Source organism: Bidens hawaiensis, unplaced genomic scaffold (genome assembly GCF_021521415.1).
Source record: "Bidens hawaiensis isolate Kalapana, Puna unplaced genomic scaffold, B.hawaiensis_p1.1 tig00008877_1, whole genome shotgun sequence".
Lineage (NCBI taxonomy): Eukaryota > Viridiplantae > Streptophyta > Magnoliopsida > Asterales > Asteraceae > Bidens > Bidens hawaiensis.
In genome coordinates this window covers 868770-890830 of record NW_027491642.1, presented here as the reverse complement: position 1 = coordinate 890830, position 22061 = coordinate 868770, and the positions used below count along the sequence as shown (strand labels likewise).

The following is a 22061-nucleotide window of genomic DNA, read 5'->3' as shown; positions in this document are numbered from 1 at the left end:
CTTACGTAGGGATTCCGCACCTACGTAGAACGAGATATTTCCGTGTAGATCCGGCTGGGAACCTACACCTTTATTAGTTAGTAATGGTAATATGGTTCATCAACAATTAGCAAACGAATATATTATAAGGTATAATTTAAATTTTGATCTATTATAATATAAATGATTATAATGGCCATATGTAAATATATATATATATATATATATATTAGTTTTTATCCCCCGTATTACGGGGGTTGTTATATATTATTTGTTTCTAATATTTATTGATTTTTTTAATTTTTATTTTTTTATTGTATGAAAGTTAATAATATACTTATGATTTGATGATAAATTGTTTCACAAATAAATGAGATGTTATAACCCGGTTTAAAAGCTAAATGGGTTTGATAAGACCCAAGAGACGTTTATTTTTTTACTATAAAATTGGTTTTTTTATTATAAATAATATATATCATTTTTTAAATAAATCATATATTAATTTTTAATATATCCCTACTTTATAGGATTTTTATATCAAATATTTGGTGAGATTAGTTTTTGATTTAATGAGATGTTATAACCCGTTTAAGAAATATTTGGGTTTGATAAGACCCATACCCGTGAATTCGAGTTAAATGCATGAGAAACCTTCATTTAAAATTCAAACAAATCAAATCTGGTGACTCCATAAAAAGAGGGAGCGACCACGTCGCGACATATAGGATTTTTATTTTTTCGTTTATATATATTATAGATATATATTATATATTTAATCTTTCAAGTGATTGATTAATAAATCTAACTATCTATATAATTGTCTACCATTAAATCCTATGTGGCACTCTCATATTGTTCCCCCATTTTTCTAGAGCTACCAGATTGCTCCATTTCTAAATGGAGAGCTCTCATTCATTTAACCCGTTTTATAAAATTTTCGAGGGTAAAATAAAACAATCCGATCAAACGGGTTATAACATATTCATGTAACCCTAATTTCCATCATCCATACTCTCCGATTCCACCTTCTCCTAAAACCCTAGCCACCTATAATTGATCCATATCAGCGCCATCTGTATAATATTCAGAGCGAGATGGCGAGTGTTTTTGATCCATCACTTCGTCGCCCGATTAGAGATCTCTTCAAAGGTTTGTTTTCCCCAAATTCAAACCCTAGATTACTTTATTATGTGTTTTGAACTTTTTCTTATCCATCAACGAGCCAAAAAAAAGAAGAAGATGTCTTTGATATTATGATAATATGCTCTGCTATGTGTTAAAAGATTGATTGTGGTTTGTAGGGTAATGAGGCCATTGAATGAAGTAGAGAACTTTTGTGTGATGTAAAATCCATTTGATTTTAATTGTAGAGTTTTGATTATTTGCTAATTGATAATGCTAATCAATTTATGAAGTTCTATTATAATTTCCATTCAGAGATCACATGTTACATCATTTTTTGGAGCATACTCAATTTGTTCCAAATCATCGACATGACATGGGAAAAATTTAAAATGGTTATATTTGATACCAGAATTCGTCCGAATCATCCACACTTTCAAATCAAAGGAAATCAGTAACATATTATTTTATTGCACAATCTACAATTACAACAACTTAACTGGTCTATGAAGCTATCAGATGGTTGGACGATTAACTTACTAACCACGTCTTACGGTGTGTACAATATTAGTCTCTGTTCCAGTTGTTGGTTTTACTGTAACTGTTCATGTATATGCTTTTATCGAATAGGGATAGTATTATGCTTGTGCGATGATTAGTTCATTAGGGTTGGTAATTTGCTTTTTATTTTTTTATGACTTATGCTTTAATTGAGTAGGGGATTATCGATAGTTAGGCTTATGCAAATATTGAGTTTATAATTTTTAGTAGTTTCTAGGTTACTTATGTTGTTTAAGTTTTGTTGAAGATTTATTTTAAAACAAGCTATAATATATTAATATGTCCATTTACAGGCAATAACATGCACCGCTCTTTCAAAGCTCTTTCGACCCTCGATGGGAGTAGCTAAGGTGTTAGAACAATCATCTTCTGATCAGTCCGTTTCTTTTGTTCTGGTTTTATGGCGAAGTTAGTTTTTATTAAATCTATGCTTGACATTCATTTCAATGCAATTTGGTGTCAAAGTTAGTTTTTTTTCTTTGTTTTTTTAAATGCTTTTAGTAGTCGTTGTGATTTGGTGATATTCTTTATAAAACGGGTTATAACATTTGACCAAACTATAATCCATTCTCTAACCCACCACCCTTCATTCAAACCCTAATTGTTCTTACCCCTTCCTCCGAGGGCTTTTATTTGATCCCAGCAAGTGGCGACGAAAGTTGTAATCGGCATCATCGATAAGAAAAATAAACTAGAAGGTGATTTGAATATGATTCATTATATTAATAGGTGTATATTAATATTTTTTATATTATGCATAGGTATACTAATTTATATTGTAAATGCGTAACAGGTGTTGTTGAACTCTTAGCCTCCCGCAATGTTCTAACTCGGAACTGGAAATTAGGTCATTACTACTAACCTTAGCAAATTTGGGGTTTTTTTATGCTATTTGAAATTTGGTTATTATATATTGAATTCTATTGTACTGCTTTTGGTTGAACTGCAGGTTCATATTTAATGATTGTTAGAAGATGTGTTATTGTGTTGACAAAAGTTTGATTTTGAAGAATTGAAGAGGATGGGTAGTTACAGTGAGAGTGAAGATGAGTTTTTTAACGCCCACCAGGTGTTCGACGTTATGTCTGACTCAGATCATTTTTTGGAGGATTGTTCAAAATCTGGGTTTGGGTATGATTATTGGGCTGGGAGTTTGGATGGTGTTGATGCTAGGTCTGAAAAATTATTGAAATTTAAGGGTTTGAGCTCTAGATGGCATGTTAAAGAGATAAAAAGATGGTTTTGTTAATGAGATACGAGATTAAACCGAACCTGTTCTAGATGAGTTCTTGTGTAGGCCATATTTGAATGATTGGTCAGCCAAAAACATGGAGTTGGTAGTCAAAACTATGATTTGGGATAAAGAAAACATGTTCATGAAATCATCACTTGATTTAATTGCAGAGAGTAAAGTGGGTCTTGGTTCATCGAAAATGGACGACAAATAGATGAGTTTGTTAAATAGGAGGAACAAAGTATAAACGGTTGGCTCAAAAGCTAAACGTCAGGCTCGAATCACAAATTCAATTAACCCCAGAAAAGATTGCCATAGTGGACGAAGAGATGATGCCAAGGTCAGTTGCCATCTTTTCTTCCTTTTTTTTTTGTCTTATCTGCCACTAATTCACTTTACTTAAGTGCTCTTGGTGTTTTACTTATTAGCGAACTTAGGTGTACGTTCATTCCTTAAATGTTAAGTAATGGTGATTTTGGTAATGATTTGTGTTAATTACCAACGTTTTTCTTGACATGTCTCATTAGTATTTTGTTGGCAGTTTTATGGTTTTTGTAATGATGGTTACGACATATGTTAAAGACACCTAATATTATGCAATCTTTAAATGGCTTATATTATGGTTAATATAGTATGTACTTCTTTTATATTTGATGTTTGTCATCCAATGTAACATATTGGTTATTCAAATGTTTTTTTAATATTAAAAGATACTTTAATTTAATATTTTAATGTTAGGGTATATTCAAATTGATTTATATTTCGCTTTGTCCAAACTCCATTGGCTGGGTTAGAAATCGGTTTACCAGGCCCAAACCAAACCAGTTTTTTGTCCATCACTATTTTAGACCAAGGGATGGATTAGCTGTATTCATTTTATGTCAGTCAACGAAGAATCATACTTTTTTGCGCTAGGGTTGGCGGGCTTTTTTCGGTTTACATTTTTCAAGTAAATGTAAGCATTTTTTGTAAAGACGAAACATCAATAACACTTGCATTGTTTATACTTATAAAATATGAAATGTCTAACATATGTAGATTTCTTGCTAGGTTCATAAAGTTACCTGCAGACAAGGTGTTGCCTTTTTGTCTGACTCAGATCACTTTTTGGAGGGTTGTTCTACTTCTGGGGTTGGGTATATAATTACTGGGATGGGAGTTTGGATCGTGTTGATGACATAAATTATTGAAATTTAAGGGTTAAGCACTAGATGGCATATTAAAAGAGAGACAGAAGATGAATATGAATCATCTCAAAGTTGTCAAGAAAATTTCCAGGCCAACCCGGACCTGACCCGTTTTGTCTGTGTGTTTATAGATGGTATGTTTTAAGTGGTCGGATATTCAAGCTTTATATGTACAAGCTGTAACCATTGTGTAGATTTACTACTTTAAGAACGGCCATGTTTTCTGATGCTGTGAATTCCAAAATGATTAAGGTGGAAGTTAAGGTTAATAGGATATTGATACGATTTTTGTTATGATTATGCATTTATTGAGTGATCGATAGATTTTGCTAGAAGTTATAGAGTTCATCATTGTTTTTATGTTGTTTGTTTAGATTAAATGGGTGTCTAGATTCAATTTTTGTTCATGTTGTTGGTACATTGAAATTCAGGTATAGTTTATACAGGAAACTTAATGTGAGAATGAGTTTTTACTTATTTATTTATTTGTTTTGTTGATAGCTTTGCACCAAGTTTATGTCAGAATCGAAATTTAGATGATTAAATATTTATGTTAAAAACGATATGAAGAGAGATTTAATTCATCTTAATGTAAGCTATAAGTTTAAAACAATTTGAATCCAAACTAAAACGAAACTAAAATCCAAATCAAAAAAATAAAAAAAAAATGAAACCGAATTGAAACGAAACTAACCAAAAAATCTAACCGAAATGAAACCAACAAACTGTAACTAGATATCGAAGAAACTGAAACTAAAGTGAACAGAAAGAAAAAAAAACCCTAAGTCAAAATGAAACCAAAAATCTAACCGAAATGAAACCAACAAACTGTAACTAGATATCGAAGAAACTGAAACTAAAGTGAACAGAAAGAAAAAAAAACCCTAAGTCAAAATGAAACCAAAAATCGAAAAATGCTTTTGTTGTTATCATATGAATATTCCAATACATACCAGGCATGGTGCGTTTCCGGTAATTTCTTTACCATTAATGGCAACATATCTAAAGAATATCATATCAGAGGTGTACGTTCTACACCTCATAACGCTTTAAAGGTTTGCAAGAACCATCTTCACAAAAGCTCTATCAATATCTTCATACTAAACCATTTTGATACAAACTACATGTTTTTCATCTTCAATATATCATTTTTAAATTTCAAAGAAAAAAGTTATAACTATTTAAAAAAATATAAATTACTATATACGTAAGAAAAATTAAGTATATGTCATTTATAAAAGAAATATAAATATTATAAGAAAACTATGAATTACTATATATGTAAGAAAAAATAAATATATACATATTATTAATATTATTAATAAAAAAATATATTTTCATTCAAAACATTAAAAAAATACATTTCCCGATTTTAAAAAAATATCTTTTCATTCAAAACATTAAATAAATATCGAATAGCCGTGAGAAATCCGGCTCGCTCCATTTCCCGATTTTAATCCTTTTTCCTTTCCGGCAAAATACCTTATTAGCTTAGGGTCGCTTACAACATCTAATTGGGGGTATGAAAGTGATTTCTGGTAATCAAAGACTCTTTTGAAAAATTTCAACTTCACAACTTCATTTGAATTTCTAAACATTCTTTTCTATTTTAGAATTCATTTCTTGGTGTCAAAATAAGATATGTGATATAAAAATGGAGGATCTATTATCTTTTCTTTTCTCTCGTTTTTCTTTTTCAAAAAATGATCTTGGAGGTTGTGTAATGCTTACTCTCAAACTTTTCGTTTACACAGTAGTAATATTCTTTGTTTCTCTCTTCATCTTTGGATTCCTATCCAATTATCCAGGACGTAATCCTGGACGTGAAGAATAAATTGTTTTTCTTGCTTTATTTTACAATTTTCTTCATATTTTTATTTTCTTTTAGCTATTCCACACACTTAACTAGAAAAAAAATAGAAAGTCATCAACGGAAAGAGAGGGATTCGAACCCTCGGTACGAATAACTCGTACAACGGATTAGCAATCCGCCGCTTTCGTCCACTCAGCCATCTCTCCCAATTGAAAAAGATAATTACTATGTTACATTACACATCAAGTAAGGATTAAATTAAGTATTTCTTTCACATTCTTTATCGTTATTATAGAATTAGCAATTCCATTTAGATGCTCGAAAGATCAAAATAGAAAGATAAAAAAAGAAGACCTTCTTGCCTTTATTTTATTTCAATGTTTGAATTGAAGGTTCATACTGTCAGACTTATTTGATCTTATCAAATGTTATCATTTTTCTCGAATAAATCATGAATTCTACATGAATTCTATAAGATACTATTAAAGATCTTATCGAAAACTTACAGCAGCTTGCCAAACAAAGGCTAAAAGAAAAAAGAACAGGGGTATTACTGGCATAACATCTACGATTGGATTCAAAAAAGCATAGGCTTCGGGCAATTTGGCGAAGAAAAGACTACTCGGATAAAGGGCAGAATTAAGACAGATCAAACTAAAGATATTAAGCATAACAGACATTTTTTTCGTCGAGATAATTGCATTTTGATTGAGTTATTGATATAAGGAAAAATGAAGAAAGTAAGGTAGACAAAAAAATCCTTCTTTTTCCACTCAATAAAAAATCCTCCAATTCTCAAAGGAGACTAGAAGAAATCATACTTTCATACAATATCTTAATTGAATTATATGTAATGATCAATAAATTAAGTTGAATTCTAGATATACACATGTCAAAATCCTAGCAACGAATCTATAATATCTATAATAAATTCTATAAAGAAGAAAGGTTTTCTATAGATAGTTGGACTGGAATTGACGAACACTTAATACCAATATTATTCTTTATTAGTATTAGTGTCCAATAAAAATAGAAATGGGGCGTAGCCAAGCGGTAAGGCAACGGGTTTTGGTCCCGCTATTCGGAGGTTCGAATCCTTCCGTCCCAGAGCATATCCCCTGTACCCGAATACTTCTTTTTTGTTCAACAAGGTTCTGTTTCACGGTCTAATATTGGATAGAATAGTATTCCTCTTTCTTTTTTTTATTTTGAATGATTCTTTTCGGAATCATATCTGAATTTTTCACAAACTGAACTAAATCGAGTTCAAATGACATGCAAAAGTAACTAAACCCTTTTGATAAAGATAAGATGAGATGTAGAAAGATTACTTAACCTCAGGTTCAAATATGAAAATACATATAAAAGAGGAAGTGCTTAGCCTATAGGTATGTATTGTTATCAGGTATGTATTGTTATCCTATTTCAGTGACAAAAAGTCTTTCTATTTTTGTGAAAAAGGGTTTTCATACTTACTTAAAAAATGAAAATTGAAATATTTAACAATTATATTTATTTTCATTTTAAATATTTAACAATTATATTTATTTTCATTGTTCGATCTATTTAGATTATTTGCTTTACATCATTGAGAATTCCATTCGAAAAGAAAAAATGATCTTTATTATGATAATCAAATGGAGTCTTTACTGTAAAACTTGGCTCAAATCATGATATAGAAGTAAGAAACTTTTTCAAGTATAAAGATTTGTAATGATTCTTTATGGATTGAATCTTTGGGAAGTTTTGGGAAGTTGGAATTAGTAAGTCTATCTTATTGAGTCACTTGAAGAGGCAGAGTCAAATAGAATTTATTTATTTAGAATTTCTTTATTCGTGTGATTTCTGTTAGTTATGTTATTTCTCTGTTTAGATTTCTGGATATTTCTGTTAGACATTTTTTGAGATAGAGATTTATATCAAAATGTTCCATTCATACAAAAAAGCCGGGGTCTTGCTAATATTTATTCATAAATATATTGATTATCTATGTAGCTGTAGCTAAGAAAAAAGAGAAATAACTATGTCTCTGTACCGACTGAACCAATGACTATTCCTGATTCCATAATTGAATCAATTCCATACCGGTTCGAAATTAGAGGAATGTTATGGTAAAACTTCGTTTAAAACGATGTGGTAGAAAGCAACGTGCGACTTGAAGGACACGATCCGTTGTGGATTCTTATTCTTACATCCACCATTTTATATAGGAATGAAGGTGCTCTTAGCTCGACGTCGTTTTTCTATTCTACTAGAACCCTTCTTTTTTTATTGGGTTGTAATTGTAATGTAAATAGTTTGCGATGGAGCTCGAGTAGAAAGTATTGATTAATTTCTCAGGGGGCAACGATCTAGGGTTAATGCCAATCAATAAATTGGAACAACTTCGTAAGTATATCTTCGATATAGAAATCGAAAGGATCCGATTCGAGCAAATTTTAAACAAATTTGAAAATCCAAAAATTTTTGTTGGAACGGCTAAAACTTTTCGATTCACGGTGTATCGTGCACGAATAAACCATCGGTATGATTCTTTGATAGAAAGAAATCACAAAAAGGGGTATGTTGATATCCTATTTGATCATTGATATTCGAACATTGTTCTCTTTCCTTTGTTCTAGTTCATGATCTGAACGAGTCGCACATACACCCTAGTACATGTTCCTCGGCGCTGAGGGCATCCCCGAAGCGCAGGGGATTTTGTGACATTTCTAATTGGCTGTCTTGTATTTCTAATAAGTTGTTTAATCGTTGGCATGTTGAATCATATACATAATGGGCTGGTTTAGATCGATCCTAACCGGATGATTATCAATTACTTTTATTCAATAGAATAATAAAAAAGATTCCATAGAATACTAATATTCAACTCGGCAGGGTTCATTTCAGAATTGACGCGAAATCCAGGTTATTGTCATTCAACCGCCACAAGATCAACAATTCCATAAGCTTGGGCCTCTGTTGCTGACATAAAAACATCTCTTTCCATGTCTTCGGATACAACCCATAAGGGTTTGCCCGTTCTTTGTACATAAACCCTTGTCAGGGTTTCACGTAGTTTCAGCAGTTCTCCCACTTCCAGGATGAATTCTCCCGTTGCTACTTCAAAAAAAGAACCAGCAGGTTGGTGGATCATTACCCTGATGATATAAGATAATAAAAGGTTTCTCTCTTTTTCATGATGAGGGGAAGATAAAAGAAAGATAAAAGAATAACAAGAAAAAAGATAGAATCGAACAACCGTACGGGCAATATGCATTGCATACGGCTCTACAATAAAATTGACCCTTACCTTCCATCAAAGAAATAAAAAATAGGATCGATCAGACCCCGATCGGTAAATGATCAACTTACCACCCTTCCTTTCGGAGGAATTCAAAAATACTATGATGGCTCCGTTGCTATATATATTTATTATATTTTTTTGTCTGTGATTTGTCTGTCATTCAGCAATCCCAAAGTTGCTTTTTATTTGATCAAATAATAAATAAACTAAGGAAAAAAGAATTTTTTTTCGCTCCATAACATAAATAGAAATATTGTTAAGAGACCTCTGGTGTGAAAAAAGTTTGTGACGCTGAACTGGACTTCCAAAATAAGAAAATAGGAAATACGTTTTTATCATATTACTCTCTCGATACATAAGCTAATGTTGTGAAAACAAAAATTTTTTTTTATATCGAATTCAAAGTGCCATGCTATTATTACTTAATATTCATATTCATATTTCATATGGCGAAGGCATAGTCTTCTCTTTTCTCTCAAATAAATAAAAGCCTCATTGGCGCCAAGCGTGAGGGAATGCTAGACGTTTGGTAATTTCTCCTCCGACCAGGATAAAAGATCCCATTGAAGCGGCGGATCCCATGCATATTGTATGTACATCTAGTTGCACAAACTGCATAGTATCATAAAGAGCCACTCCCGGTATTACCCATCCGCCAGGAGAGTTTATAAATAAATACAGCTCTTGGGTATCATCCTCGATACTGAGATATATCATAAGACCAATAAGTTGATTTGAGATCTCGCTATCAACCTCTTGACCTAAAAAAAGTAATCTTTCTCGATAAAGTCGATTGATTAGGGTCAAATTGTATCCCTTAAGAACCGTACAGGCGCCTTTTAACGCATACGGTTCAAAAAAAATCAATGTGTATATTCCAATACTTTTTCTTTTTTCATAGCAAGTTCCTTCTAACTTATAATAAAAGGATTTTTTTTCACTAAATATGAGTTTGTCTTCCTTTCCTTATAACGAATGTAAAAAAAAAAAAAGAATTCATTAAACTTATCCAATTAACTTCTCATTGATGGATTGTTTCATCGAGATCCAATCCAAATCACGATGTCATTTTCTTGTTCTTAAATGGGCCTCTTTAATCTTTTTAGGTTTATGCTCTACTCCGGGTAAAGATCCGCCCGATTTTGATTTGCACATATAGTACAAATGTTCCCATTACCACTTCTTTTTGTTATCCCCCCCTTTTTTTCAATTCATGCATTCCGTAAAAAAGATTGACGGATTCATGCATATTACTCAATTGATTAACATAATAGTTTGAAAAAAAAATTTCTTTAAAAAAGGAATACTTTATGATATAAAATAAAATAGAAATAGATATATTACCACTTGGTTTTTTTTAACGGAGCCTGGATACTTCAATGTAGTAGTCCAACTAAGACAACCATAAATTCTTCTAATTGATAATAGTAATCCGAATCCCCCCCAAAACGGATCTAATTGCACTTCACGCTCCAAAATTTTGATGATGAAATGAATCTTTCGTGGGCGAAACAGAGGATATCTCGATTGGGGAGAAAACGGGGAAATCCCATATGACCAAATATATCTGACAAGTCGCACTATATGTCAAGCCAAGATGCATCTTCCTCTCTAGGACTTCGAAAAGGTACTTTTGGGACACCAATAGGCATTAAATGAAATAAAAAAGAACTAAGTACTATATTTTACTTTGATGTGGAAACGTAACAAAGCCTTTCTTTTTCTTTATAATATTGTACTTTATCCTAATCAGATTTTATTCAATTCATAAGATTTTATTCATCATTTATGAAAATTTGATAAAGAAAGCAAGAAAAAAAGGGAAAATTATTACGAATAGTGTCCTCTAATGATGAACAAGTATGGGCACATTCGCTCATAGAAAATGGCATTCACTTCCCCATTGCGTATTGGTACTTATCGAGTATAGAATAAATCTGCTTCTCTTTGTTCCTACGAACAAAATTGTTCCATTATTACCAACAGAATAGAACAAATATGAACCCTTGCGTTGAAATAATTTACTAAAACTAAATAGGGGGGTCCATAACATAGTCATAGTATAGTTTTTTACAATGCAATAAAGTTACATAGTGTCTTTTTTCTTTCATAAAGGGGTATTTCCATGGGTTTGCCTTGGTATCGTGTTCATACCGTTGTATTGAATGATCCTGGACGGTTGCTTTCTGTTCATATAATGCATACAGCTTTGGTTGCTGGTTGGGCCGGTTCGATGGCCCTGTATGAAATAGCAGTTTTTGATCCTTCTGACCCTGTTCTTGATCCAATGTGGAGACAGGGTATGTTCGTTATACCCTTCATGACTCGTTTAGGAATAACCAATTCCTGGGGCGGTTGGAGTATCACGGGGGGGACTATAACTAATCCGGGTATTTGGAGTTACGAAGGTGTGGCTGGAGCGCATATTTTGTTTTCTGGGTTGTGCTTTTTGGCAGCTATCTGGCATTGGGTATATTGGGATCTCGAAATATTTTGTGATGAACGTACAGGAAAACCCTCTTTGGATTTGCCCAAGATCTTTGGAATACATTTATTTCTTGCAGGTGTGGCTTGCTTTGGTTTTGGTGCATTTCATGTAACAGGCTTGTATGGTCCTGGCATATGGGTGTCCGATCCTTATGGGCTAACAGGAAAAGTACAATCTGTAAATCCATCGTGGGGTGTGGAGGGTTTTGATCCTTTTGTTCCGGGAGGAATAGCCTCTCATCATATTGCGGCAGGGACTTTAGGCATATTAGCAGGTCTATTCCATCTTAGCGTCCGCCCGCCCCAACGTCTATACAAAGGATTGCGTATGGGCAATATTGAAACTGTCCTTTCCAGTAGTATCGCTGCTGTCTTTTTTGCAGCTTTTGTTGTTGCCGGAACTATGTGGTATGGTTCAGCGACTACTCCCATCGAATTATTTGGGCCTACTCGTTATCAATGGGATCAGGGATACTTCCAACAAGAAATATATAGAAGAGTCAGTGCTGGATTAGCCGAAAATCAAAGTTTATCAGAAGCTTGGGCTAAAATTCCTGAAAAATTAGCCTTTTATGATTACATCGGAAATAATCCGGCAAAAGGGGGATTATTTAGGGCGGGTTCAATGGATAACGGGGATGGAATAGCGGTTGGATGGTTAGGACATCCTATCTTTAGAGATAAAGAAGGCCGTGAACTTTTTGTACGTCGTATGCCTACCTTTTTTGAAACATTTCCGGTCGCTTTGGTAGACGGAGACGAGATTGTTAGGGCCGATGTTCCGTTTAGAAGGGCAGATTCTAAGTATAGTGTCGAACAAGTTGGTGTAACTGTTGAGTTCTACGGTGGTGAACTCAATGGAGTCAGTTATAGTGATCCTGTTACTGTCAAAAAATATGCTAGACGCGCTCAATTGGGGGAAATTTTTGAATTAGATCGTGCTACTTTGAAATCTGATGGTGTTTTTCGTAGCAGTCCAAGGGGTTGGTTTACTTCTGGACATGCTTCATTTGCTTTGCTCTTCTTCTTCGGACACATTTGGCATGGTGCTCGAACCTTGTTTAGAGATGTTTTCGCTTGTATTGACCCAGATTTGGATGCTCAAGTAGAATTTGGAGCATTCCAAAAACTTGGAGATCCAACTACAAGAAGACAAGCAGCCTGATACAACATTTCTTTGGTCTCTTTCGAATCGATTTTCTTTTTATGATTTTATTTTTATATAGGGTACCAGATAAATCTTGATTTGAATCGTCATTTTTTTTGTTACTCTTGCTCTTTCTTTATCCGGAATATGATCCCCCCAAAAATAAACAGGTATGGAAGCTATAATTGTAAACCACGATCGAATCTATGGAAGCATTGGTTTATACATTCCTCTTAGTCTCGACTCTAGGGATAATTTTTTTCGCTATCTTTTTTAGAGAACCGCCGAAAATTTCAACTAAAAAATAAAAAAATGAAATGATTTTTCATTATCGCAATTGAAGTAATGAGCCTCCCAATATTGGGAAAACAATAAACATGTTAAAAGTATTACGTACTAAGTAATTTTCAAATGCTAACAACAATCTCATACAAAACTACTATAAGTACAAACACTATAGTTAAACACCAACCAAACTATCTAACACATGTAAGTCTAAAACATCCCACAACAACAAGCTCATAAAAACATACTAACAACTCACAAACTAAAATCAAACTCCAACTAAAACATCCTCATCTCAATTCAAAGACCCTAGCTACTTGAACTATAACTAACTATAAACATATTAAATACAACTGAAAGAGCCCAGACGTTAAAAAATATAATTAATTAAACAAACAAATATATACATATTATATAAAACCAAAACTCGGTTGAAAAATCAAACAAATAATTAAAAAAAAGTATAATTGTAAGATGATTAAAAGCAAAAATCTAAATAACCCGCGTACTACGCGGGCTAAAAGCTAATTGTATATATATGATGTAGCAACTGGTAGTTAAGGCTGTTTCACTTGCCATACGTGAAATGGTGCTAGTTTGTTTGTATTAAGTTACTTGCCACAGTCTTTTTATTATATTTTTCGTTAATTGTTTGAATTTTAATTGTTATCTGATCAATTTCTACTATTGTTATGTAGATAAACTCGGAGGGGGTTTGTTAAAACTCGGAGGGGGTTACAACAAAATTCTACTCGGGTAGACTGGAACTCAATTAGTAATTACTTTCTGCTAATGTACTGATTAAAAAGTATGAATGTTTTATACAATAAAAGGTTCAACTGGAACTTATAATTTGTTCGTATTGGGTTCAGTTTGTGACTGGTTTGATTTATCTTTTCACTTCTGTATGCTGCTTTAGAAGATTATATTAATAACCTGTTCAGTCCGGTCTTAATCTAGCATGAGTTAGACGATCTATTTTCTACACCTCTAAAATAACCGAATCGATAACTGTTTTTTTAACTCTTAATAGTTCTGTCAGGTCCCAAGTTGGTTTATAGTTTTTGTTGGTTCTGGAATGAGGTTTGGATGTCTCGGGATTAAACTTGGCACCACTCACCTGCTTTGGATGTAAGTTTACGAACCATGAATAGATGGTCAAGTCATATGCACATAAATCTTGTGTCATCCTCAAAGCAATAGACATAGTTTATTGAAGTACATTATCTGCTTCTCTGCTGATCTTTTATCATAGTATTGGGTTTTAAACAAATGCCCTTCTACATAATATATGTAATATATATCGTCTTGTGTATCATACTCAAAGCCGTAAGTGGTAATTTCGTAATTAATTAAAAGTTTTAAGGGTTGAAAGGGGAATTCACCTATTGTGTAAATCTCTACTATATATAAAGCATGAGTTACGGACCCATTAAATTTTAAAAGGTACCTAACTTGTTGCTTATTGTACAACATGCTATGCATATATTTAATAAATTTTAAGGGTAATATTGTCTTTATAGCACAAAATGTCGGTTACTTTAGTTTTTTACATAATAGTTTCAATTTTAGTCCTCTAACTTTAATAAAATTATGTTAATTTATAGAATAGTTACAAATCTACCCCTTATTTAAAATAAACTACCACCACGACTTTTAAACGTTCATAACTTTTTAACACATTAATATTTTTTTAAGAAAATTATTCTATAAAAACGAACATTTTATTCTCTTTAATTTAAGTATGATATTGCTAGAGTTTATTAATTTAAAAAAAATAACATTTACGTGATTGCCAGTTTGTAAAGACAATGGGTCAGGTCGAGCGGTTCGAATCATGGGTCAAAATGAATTAGAGTCGGAACATGTCAATACAAAAGTTGGTTAATTTGGTTTGGGTCAGGATGTTCAGGTCGAAAGGGGTCATGTCAAAAGGGTATCGGGTCGAAAGGGGTTTCGAGTTAAAACGATTTCTAGTCCTGATGGGTTTCGAGTCAAAACGGGTTGGTTTGAAAATCGATTTTTTGAGATTGTTGTCATTTTAGGCATCAGTTCCGTGATAACATTGTTTACACGTACCATACACGATAAACACGTGTCCAACACCACGTAACGAGCATTACCCAACCTTGGTAAGCGCCCAACACCACGTAACGCACAAGTAATCAACGTGAGTTACACAATAATGTCGGTTAAACATGTTTAATGTATGTAACCAGCATTCATTCAAGTGCCGGTTATGCGTGTTCAACTGTCAGTTACACACGTACTGGCTTTGCACGTGTTACGTGTCCAATTTCGAGTTACAAACGCACCGTCATCGGGTTTGCGCACGTACTCCGCAGCATTGCGCGGGCACCTGGCTAGTTTATTTTTAAAACTCAGATTCAACAGTTTCTTAAAACTCAATAACTTTTACATGCTTCATTATTGATTTAAAAAGTATGCAAAAAAACCAAGAATTTGACCTCTATTATGAATACATTTTTCTTAAAATGTGTAATGCTCTGTACTACTGTAGCGTTATATCATTTTACAATGTGGTGTTATATCATTTACGAATGTTATACCATTTATGAAGTGTTGATATTTTTTGTTCTGTGCTATTATGCGTGGTATAAAAATGCGTATGTTGTAATACCAATTACAAATGTGAATGGTATAAACACATCTACATCAACAGACACTATTGCATACACACATTTAACCACTCTTTTGCACGTCAAAACCCTGTTGCTTCCTACACTTCTCACACGAAATCTATTTCGTATTGTATCTATCGAAATCTATTTCGTATTGAAACCAACCCCAATATAAATGTTAGTGTGTATAGTTGAATCCATTTCATATTTTAACTTCAACTACAACCATTTCCAAGTTGGTTTGTGTTCATATGCTTAGTAAACGAAACCGCAAGAAACATAGCCAAATACAGGTTATTTTCAAACCATAAAGAGCTGCATCCAACTGTTGATTTGGGTTTGTTTATCTGGAGAATAAAAATACATTTACGCTCGATATTCTAGCAGCATTCAACCCGAAATCTTGTTTCCATCGATTTGATTATAGTAGGATTCATATGTTTCAACCCTCGGCTTAGATTGAGATAGTTCCTGTTCTTCCACAAACCCCATGGTCATATTCACAAAATCTCTCATCTTTGACTCTTTCCAAGCCTACAAAAATACCAACACTAGATAAACATATATGCCAACACCCTAGAGCTGGTTAATTGAACAGCAAAACGGGTCAAACAGGTAAAAGTTTGGTAGTTGGCTCATGACATTTTTAGGTCCGAGTTTTTTCTTATAATCTAATTTTGAACAAGTTGTTTCCTTTTAGAAAATATGCAAGGATTTAACCATCCGACCCAGGCCTGTAAGCGAACCGAGCGATTTTCGTGTTTGTTCGTTTGAACAAACCATCCAACAAAAACAATTAAACGAACAGGCCTTTCATTTTTGTGCCCGTTCATTAACAAAATGAACATGTTCATGTTCATTTATGTTCGTTCGTTAATAGTATAAACGAATGGTTCAGGAAACGTAAACAAACGAACATAGATGAATGTATATAAGAAAACACAACAAAGCAAACGCCAAAAAAAGGTAAATGTAAGCACCAATCTGTTGGTCCTAAAAATTTAGTAAAACTAGACTATATTGTAAGGGTGATAATTTAGGTTCATAAACTAGACTATATTGTAATGGGCCTAAAATATTCAAATGAATATATAAAAGAATGAGCTTAAACAAACATAAACTAACGAATATAAATGAACGTAAACAAACGAACCGAAACAAATGGTCACGAACATTAATGAACGAATGAGACATGTGTTCATATTTGTTCGTTTAACCAGGAGAACAAAAAGTTTTGCTCATGTTCGTTCGTTTCTCAAATAAACAAAATGAAATTCCCAGCAAACGGTTCAATGAACGCTCAATTCATTTACAGGCCAAATTTGGGCCGTTAAAGATAGAACATAACCCAGATTAAACAAGATAAACGGTCTAAATTGACACATCCAATGCACCAGGTTCCTAATAACAAATATTATTACCTCAAAATCCCATTCTCCATACAAATCGGGGTCGTCTTTGTTGGCCCATACATATGTGTAAGCCTGTAAAATGTCAGAACTACCCTGCAAAAATGGTTAAAACGGTTGGTTTTTTGCATTGTGTACAAGAAAAACAGTTTCAGGTACATACCAGCAAAGAAACATCAACAAGCTTCCTATCATACTCATAATCCTCAAATTTATCCAGAATATCTAATTCTGGAGCTGTAATATCCAATAAAACCTGCAACAAAAAGATTAAATATACTGATAATCACTGATTCTATATAAACCATATGATATAATATCATAAGATTAAGAAGATAAAATCAAACAGATGATGAACATACATACCCTCCCTGTAACTTTCTTATTTTCTACAGGCAGAATTGCAGGATAAACACGCCCTTTGACGCTGAACCTATGGCTACAGTAAGAACAACAGATAAAACATGCATGAGAATGGGAGGTGTTCGGTTTCGGTATTGGAAATCGGACTCGAAAAACTTGAAATTCGAATCGAATTCGAGTTATGCATTTTATTTTTCTTTTATATACACACACATAATTATATTAATACAAAAGAGCTTCTAATATTCAATCCAATGATCAACCCAAGTAACAATTACACCATATCAATAAGTGTGTAAAATTCTAAATCCACATAATGTAGTAATCGGCTTTAAGTTTCTGTAATTGATTTCTACTAGTTCATTTAGCTTGTACTTCTTTCAATGGTTTGTTATTTGATTTTGATTTCTAGATTACTTAGTCAAGTTTCAACGTTCAAATCTGACTCGAAAAAATTGAAACTCGATTCGAGTTCAGTAACAGAACTTTGAAAATCGAATTCAAATTCAGCTTCAAAATTTCAAAATTCAATTAATTTGAGTTTTCGAAATTCCACTCGTTGAACACCCCTAATATTTGCAAGCTAATTGTTCATGTCCTGTAGCTATCAATTTATGTAACAGAATCACAACCAAATTAAAATTAGGGATTTGAATAAACGGAAACGTAAAAATAAAATTAATATTAACAGGAAATAAAATTGAATCTAAGAGACGAAGTTATTTAATTTAACGGAAGACAGAGAGAGACTGACTAGTCGTTATGTGTGGCAGGAGAATTCTGAGGGATACGACGGAGGAGAGCACGAACGACGTCGTCGGCTAATAAGCTGCCGTAAACAAATACACTGCGAATATTATTATTATTATTACTGCCGTTTGTATTGCCTCCGCTGCCTACTGCTGTGACAGAATTAGCTGACGCCATTATAAATCGATGAAGATGTAATTTGGAAGTTGGAACAATTGGCCATGGTTGATTGGCTTTGTCATACAGTTTATTATCAAACAAATAAATTAATATCTTTGAATAGTTAGTTGCACTAACTACCCTAAAGTTTCATTTCTCAAACTTTTTCCACCATTTTTAACAAACTTTTTTAAATGCTACTAAGAAGCCGGGGCCGGGTGAGAACAACAACCCTGGTTTCACCCGGCTAGGTTTTCAACGGAGTCTATGTGAAGTGTATTTGGTTTTCCGTGTATAAGTGAAGAAAAACAAGAAGAAAGTGATAGATGTATGGTAAAAGTTAGGGGAAATGAATTCGGGATCCCTCCGTGTTATATTAATTTAAACAGCGTTTGCTAAAGTGAAGAGTTAAAACAAACTTGAAGTAAATAAAAATGAAGAGTTAAAGATATAATATTATTTAAGCCGATGTTAACGAATCCATTTTATATCTCGTTCTTGATCTTCCTTTGGTCAATAGTATGTTCATCTTCACTAGCTTTATTCTTGAAAGAAAGTGATTACGTTATGCAAACTTATACGTTTGTTGATATCACAAAAGGCTTCTTCTTTAATAAAAATACCATTGGTATATTTCTCCCTAATTTAGACCGTACGGAGGCAAACTTATTTGCCAAAATAGAACACAAGTTAAATGGTTAGAAACTTTAGAATCATTAAAAATGTATATTAATTTACAAAAGAAAAAGAAAAGGAAAGTAAGTACATCAAATTATTAAATAAAGTTAAAAATCATTTAAAATGTATATTAATTTACATAAATATCTAATTTATCATATTTACTTTAAACATTCAAGAGGATGAAAAAAAGACAGTAAAAAGCATCAATTTTTGTACATATCAGATGCTACTTTAATCCATAATTATTTTTTATATGCATTAGTCATTAAAATATCAATATACAAAATGATTATTTTGTGGTGCTTCTAAATTTGAAAATCGTATTCAGATTGCATATAGAAACAAGAATTCAACTACAAGAAACCCTTGCACCACAACCAAGATGGTTATGTTTTTGCATTTGTTTGACACTAGAAGACAACAAACGACTTCGTCGATTCAGTGATCCACGACTCGAACATAGGTAGAACATGATACCATGAAAATAAATTCAGCACTACACCGGATCACAACTGTCTTCGCGATCCGAAGGCTTGTCTTCCAACAGATCATCTTCAAGCCACCAGAAGACCGACTTTGAAATCTGACAAATATAAGATTATGTTAAAACTTAAAAGAGTTCAAATGGGTGGTAGGATTGTTTTGGGTTGACTTGAAACATGTTTTCGTGCAGATTCTTCTACATCATTTTATCAAGATTCAGTGAGTTAAATATGATCACGAAAGGTATATAACCAACAATATATGGTTATCTAGTTTCTTGCATAAAAGTGATTTAAGAGAATGTGTACATCCGAGATAGTAAATACACTTTGGGTGACTTTCAATATGTTGACCCACTTAACCTATTTGACCCGTTTCCTTTTTACCTACATATATATTCTAACCCGGTATAAATAAAACATAACCCAACTCAAACTCATTCATAAGCAATGAAAACTTTAAACGGGTCTTCATGTATTTCAAGTTTTAAAAGGTCTTATTGTGCATTGCTCATAACATTATGCAACTTGTATGCATATGCAAACACTATAACAATTAACAAGGGATGCACAATACACACACGTGAGAAGTCGCGTACCTAATTATCATTGAACCGAGAAGGACGTCTTCGAGAACTGTTGCATAAAAAGGTAACATATAAGAACTGGAATTACAACATATATATATATATATATATGTGCATATCAACTGTTTTAACATCCAAGCCACCCAATATAAAAGCAAACGGGTCAAAAATGCTGACCTGCGATGACCTGTCCTGCCCCTGAATATGCTACTCCTAGTCACAAACTCGCCTTCAGCCTCATAAGCTCTATAATCTGCAAACTCTGCAGACACCACCGAACCGTCATCAGAAGTTTCAAAACTCAATCGACGGCTACCTCGCCTCGATTCACTAACCCGAGCCCGTCTTCTATTTCTAGAACACCTAAAATTAACAAACACTTTATACAAAATACAAGAAGTCCACCAACTTTTATCTTCACTAGAAAAGGCTTCATACTCATCACCAGAAACATTATCTCTATATTCTATAACATAATCTCCCAAAACGACCCCGTGTGGTACTTCTGAATGTATAGTGGTTAAAACATCAATAATATCAGATGACTGTTGAAAATTATCCCAATCTTGTTGTCTTGCAGGATCAATCTTTGATGGGCACGCGTGAGGATGCTCCACCTCAGCATGCTCACTAAGTTCCATATATGTTCCTGTAAATGTGCATTTTTCTTCTTCACAACATCGTTTTTTACCATCCAGCTTAACTCGGGCTTCGTTTACAACAACCCAACCGGTAACATCGCCTCTACAAAGAGGGCATAATGGTTTGCTAGTAGCGTCAGAAGTCAAAGGCGGGTTTGACCCGGGTGATACTGATATCTTGTTTGCTATTTGGAAACGGTGCAGACAGTTTGAGTGTAAGTGACCAGTGTCGCACACGAAAGGTCTGCATCCTTTTTTGTAAGAAGTGCATTGAAGAAGAACACAGTTGTGCGGGGAGGATAAGCATATGGGACAGGTGATATCTTCCCATTTGATATGAAAACCGTCCATAACGAGTGTCAAGTTGGAGCTTTGTGCAGTTGATTTGTTATGAAAATGTGTGTTCAATTTGTCATTCTTTTATTAGAAGTTGTATTACTGGATTAAATGATTATAACCGGTAAGGAAGACGGGTAGCAGCAACAAAGAAGCTGATCTTAAACAGCATAAGTAATTGTATTGTACCTGGTGAAAGAATAATAAGAAAATAAGCAAGTCATAATTTTATACTTGAATATCTCTAAAAAAGGATATATATTCAGTGCTAAATCCACATGTGTTTCAATAGCCAAATTGCATGAGCAATTACTCATCACATGGTCAAGCTTAATTAGTATTGAGCCCACGGGCCCAGTTAGGTGTCTAGAGTTTGTATGTGTGGCGTGGCGGAGGTGATATATAGCTTAGGGTGGCTCTAATACCTACGAAATGTTTGGTTGATTATTATTGAATCAGGTGCCAGACAAAATATACATATCGGAAGGAAACCCGAGATAGCTAATCGGCCCCGTAGACGCAATACTAATAAGCCCTGATATATGCTCCTATAACTCCTACTCATTGTCTTAAAACCTAATAGTAACTCACATGTTAATTTATTATATATACTAATTCTCAACAAAGAGGCTGACTACAAGTCCTGCATATACTGAAAACAATATCTAATCACCCAAATTACCACAAAACGGTGGAACCTGATTATGCTACAAATCAACAAAGCGGAATAATCGACTAACGGAAGCAATATCAAGGCTACAATTGACCAATTAGATATGAACCACCATGAAGTTGAACAAATTAGATCTATAAAGCCTAAAAGGAACAAAAAGCCATCAGTAACGTACGATGCAGGGATCAAAACCAGAGGAATTAAAGCAAATTGATGTGAAATGAAGTGAATCTAATC

At 33.4% G+C, this 22061-nt stretch overlaps 2 protein-coding genes and 1 non-coding gene across 3 annotated transcripts; all 3 read right to left on the bottom strand.

The window, feature by feature from the left end:
- Positions 1-6014: 6014 nt before the first annotated feature.
- TRNAS-GCU (transfer RNA serine (anticodon GCU)) lies at positions 6015-6102 on the bottom strand. Its single transcript has one exon. It is a non-coding gene; the product is annotated as a tRNA-Ser (tRNA).
- A 9857-nt stretch (positions 6103-15959) lies between these two features.
- Positions 15960-18458, bottom strand: LOC143530250 (AIG2-like protein D). The gene is made up of 5 exons (XM_077025840.1): positions 18270-18458; positions 17519-17591; positions 17316-17408; positions 17165-17248; positions 15960-16277 (listed from the first exon to the last, which is right to left on the bottom strand). The coding sequence occupies exons 1-5, from the start codon at positions 18440-18442 to the stop codon at positions 16134-16136; spliced, it is 567 nt and encodes a 188-aa protein (XP_076881955.1). The 5' UTR covers positions 18443-18458; the 3' UTR covers positions 15960-16133.
- An 877-nt stretch (positions 18459-19335) lies between these two features.
- LOC143530265 (uncharacterized) lies at positions 19336-22061 on the bottom strand. The gene is made up of 4 exons (XM_077025849.1): positions 21850-22061; positions 20352-21340; positions 20187-20223; positions 19336-19688 (listed from the first exon to the last, which is right to left on the bottom strand). The coding sequence occupies exons 2-3, from the start codon at positions 21164-21166 to the stop codon at positions 20187-20189; spliced, it is 852 nt and encodes a 283-aa protein (XP_076881964.1). The 5' UTR covers positions 21167-21340; positions 21850-22061; the 3' UTR covers positions 19336-19688.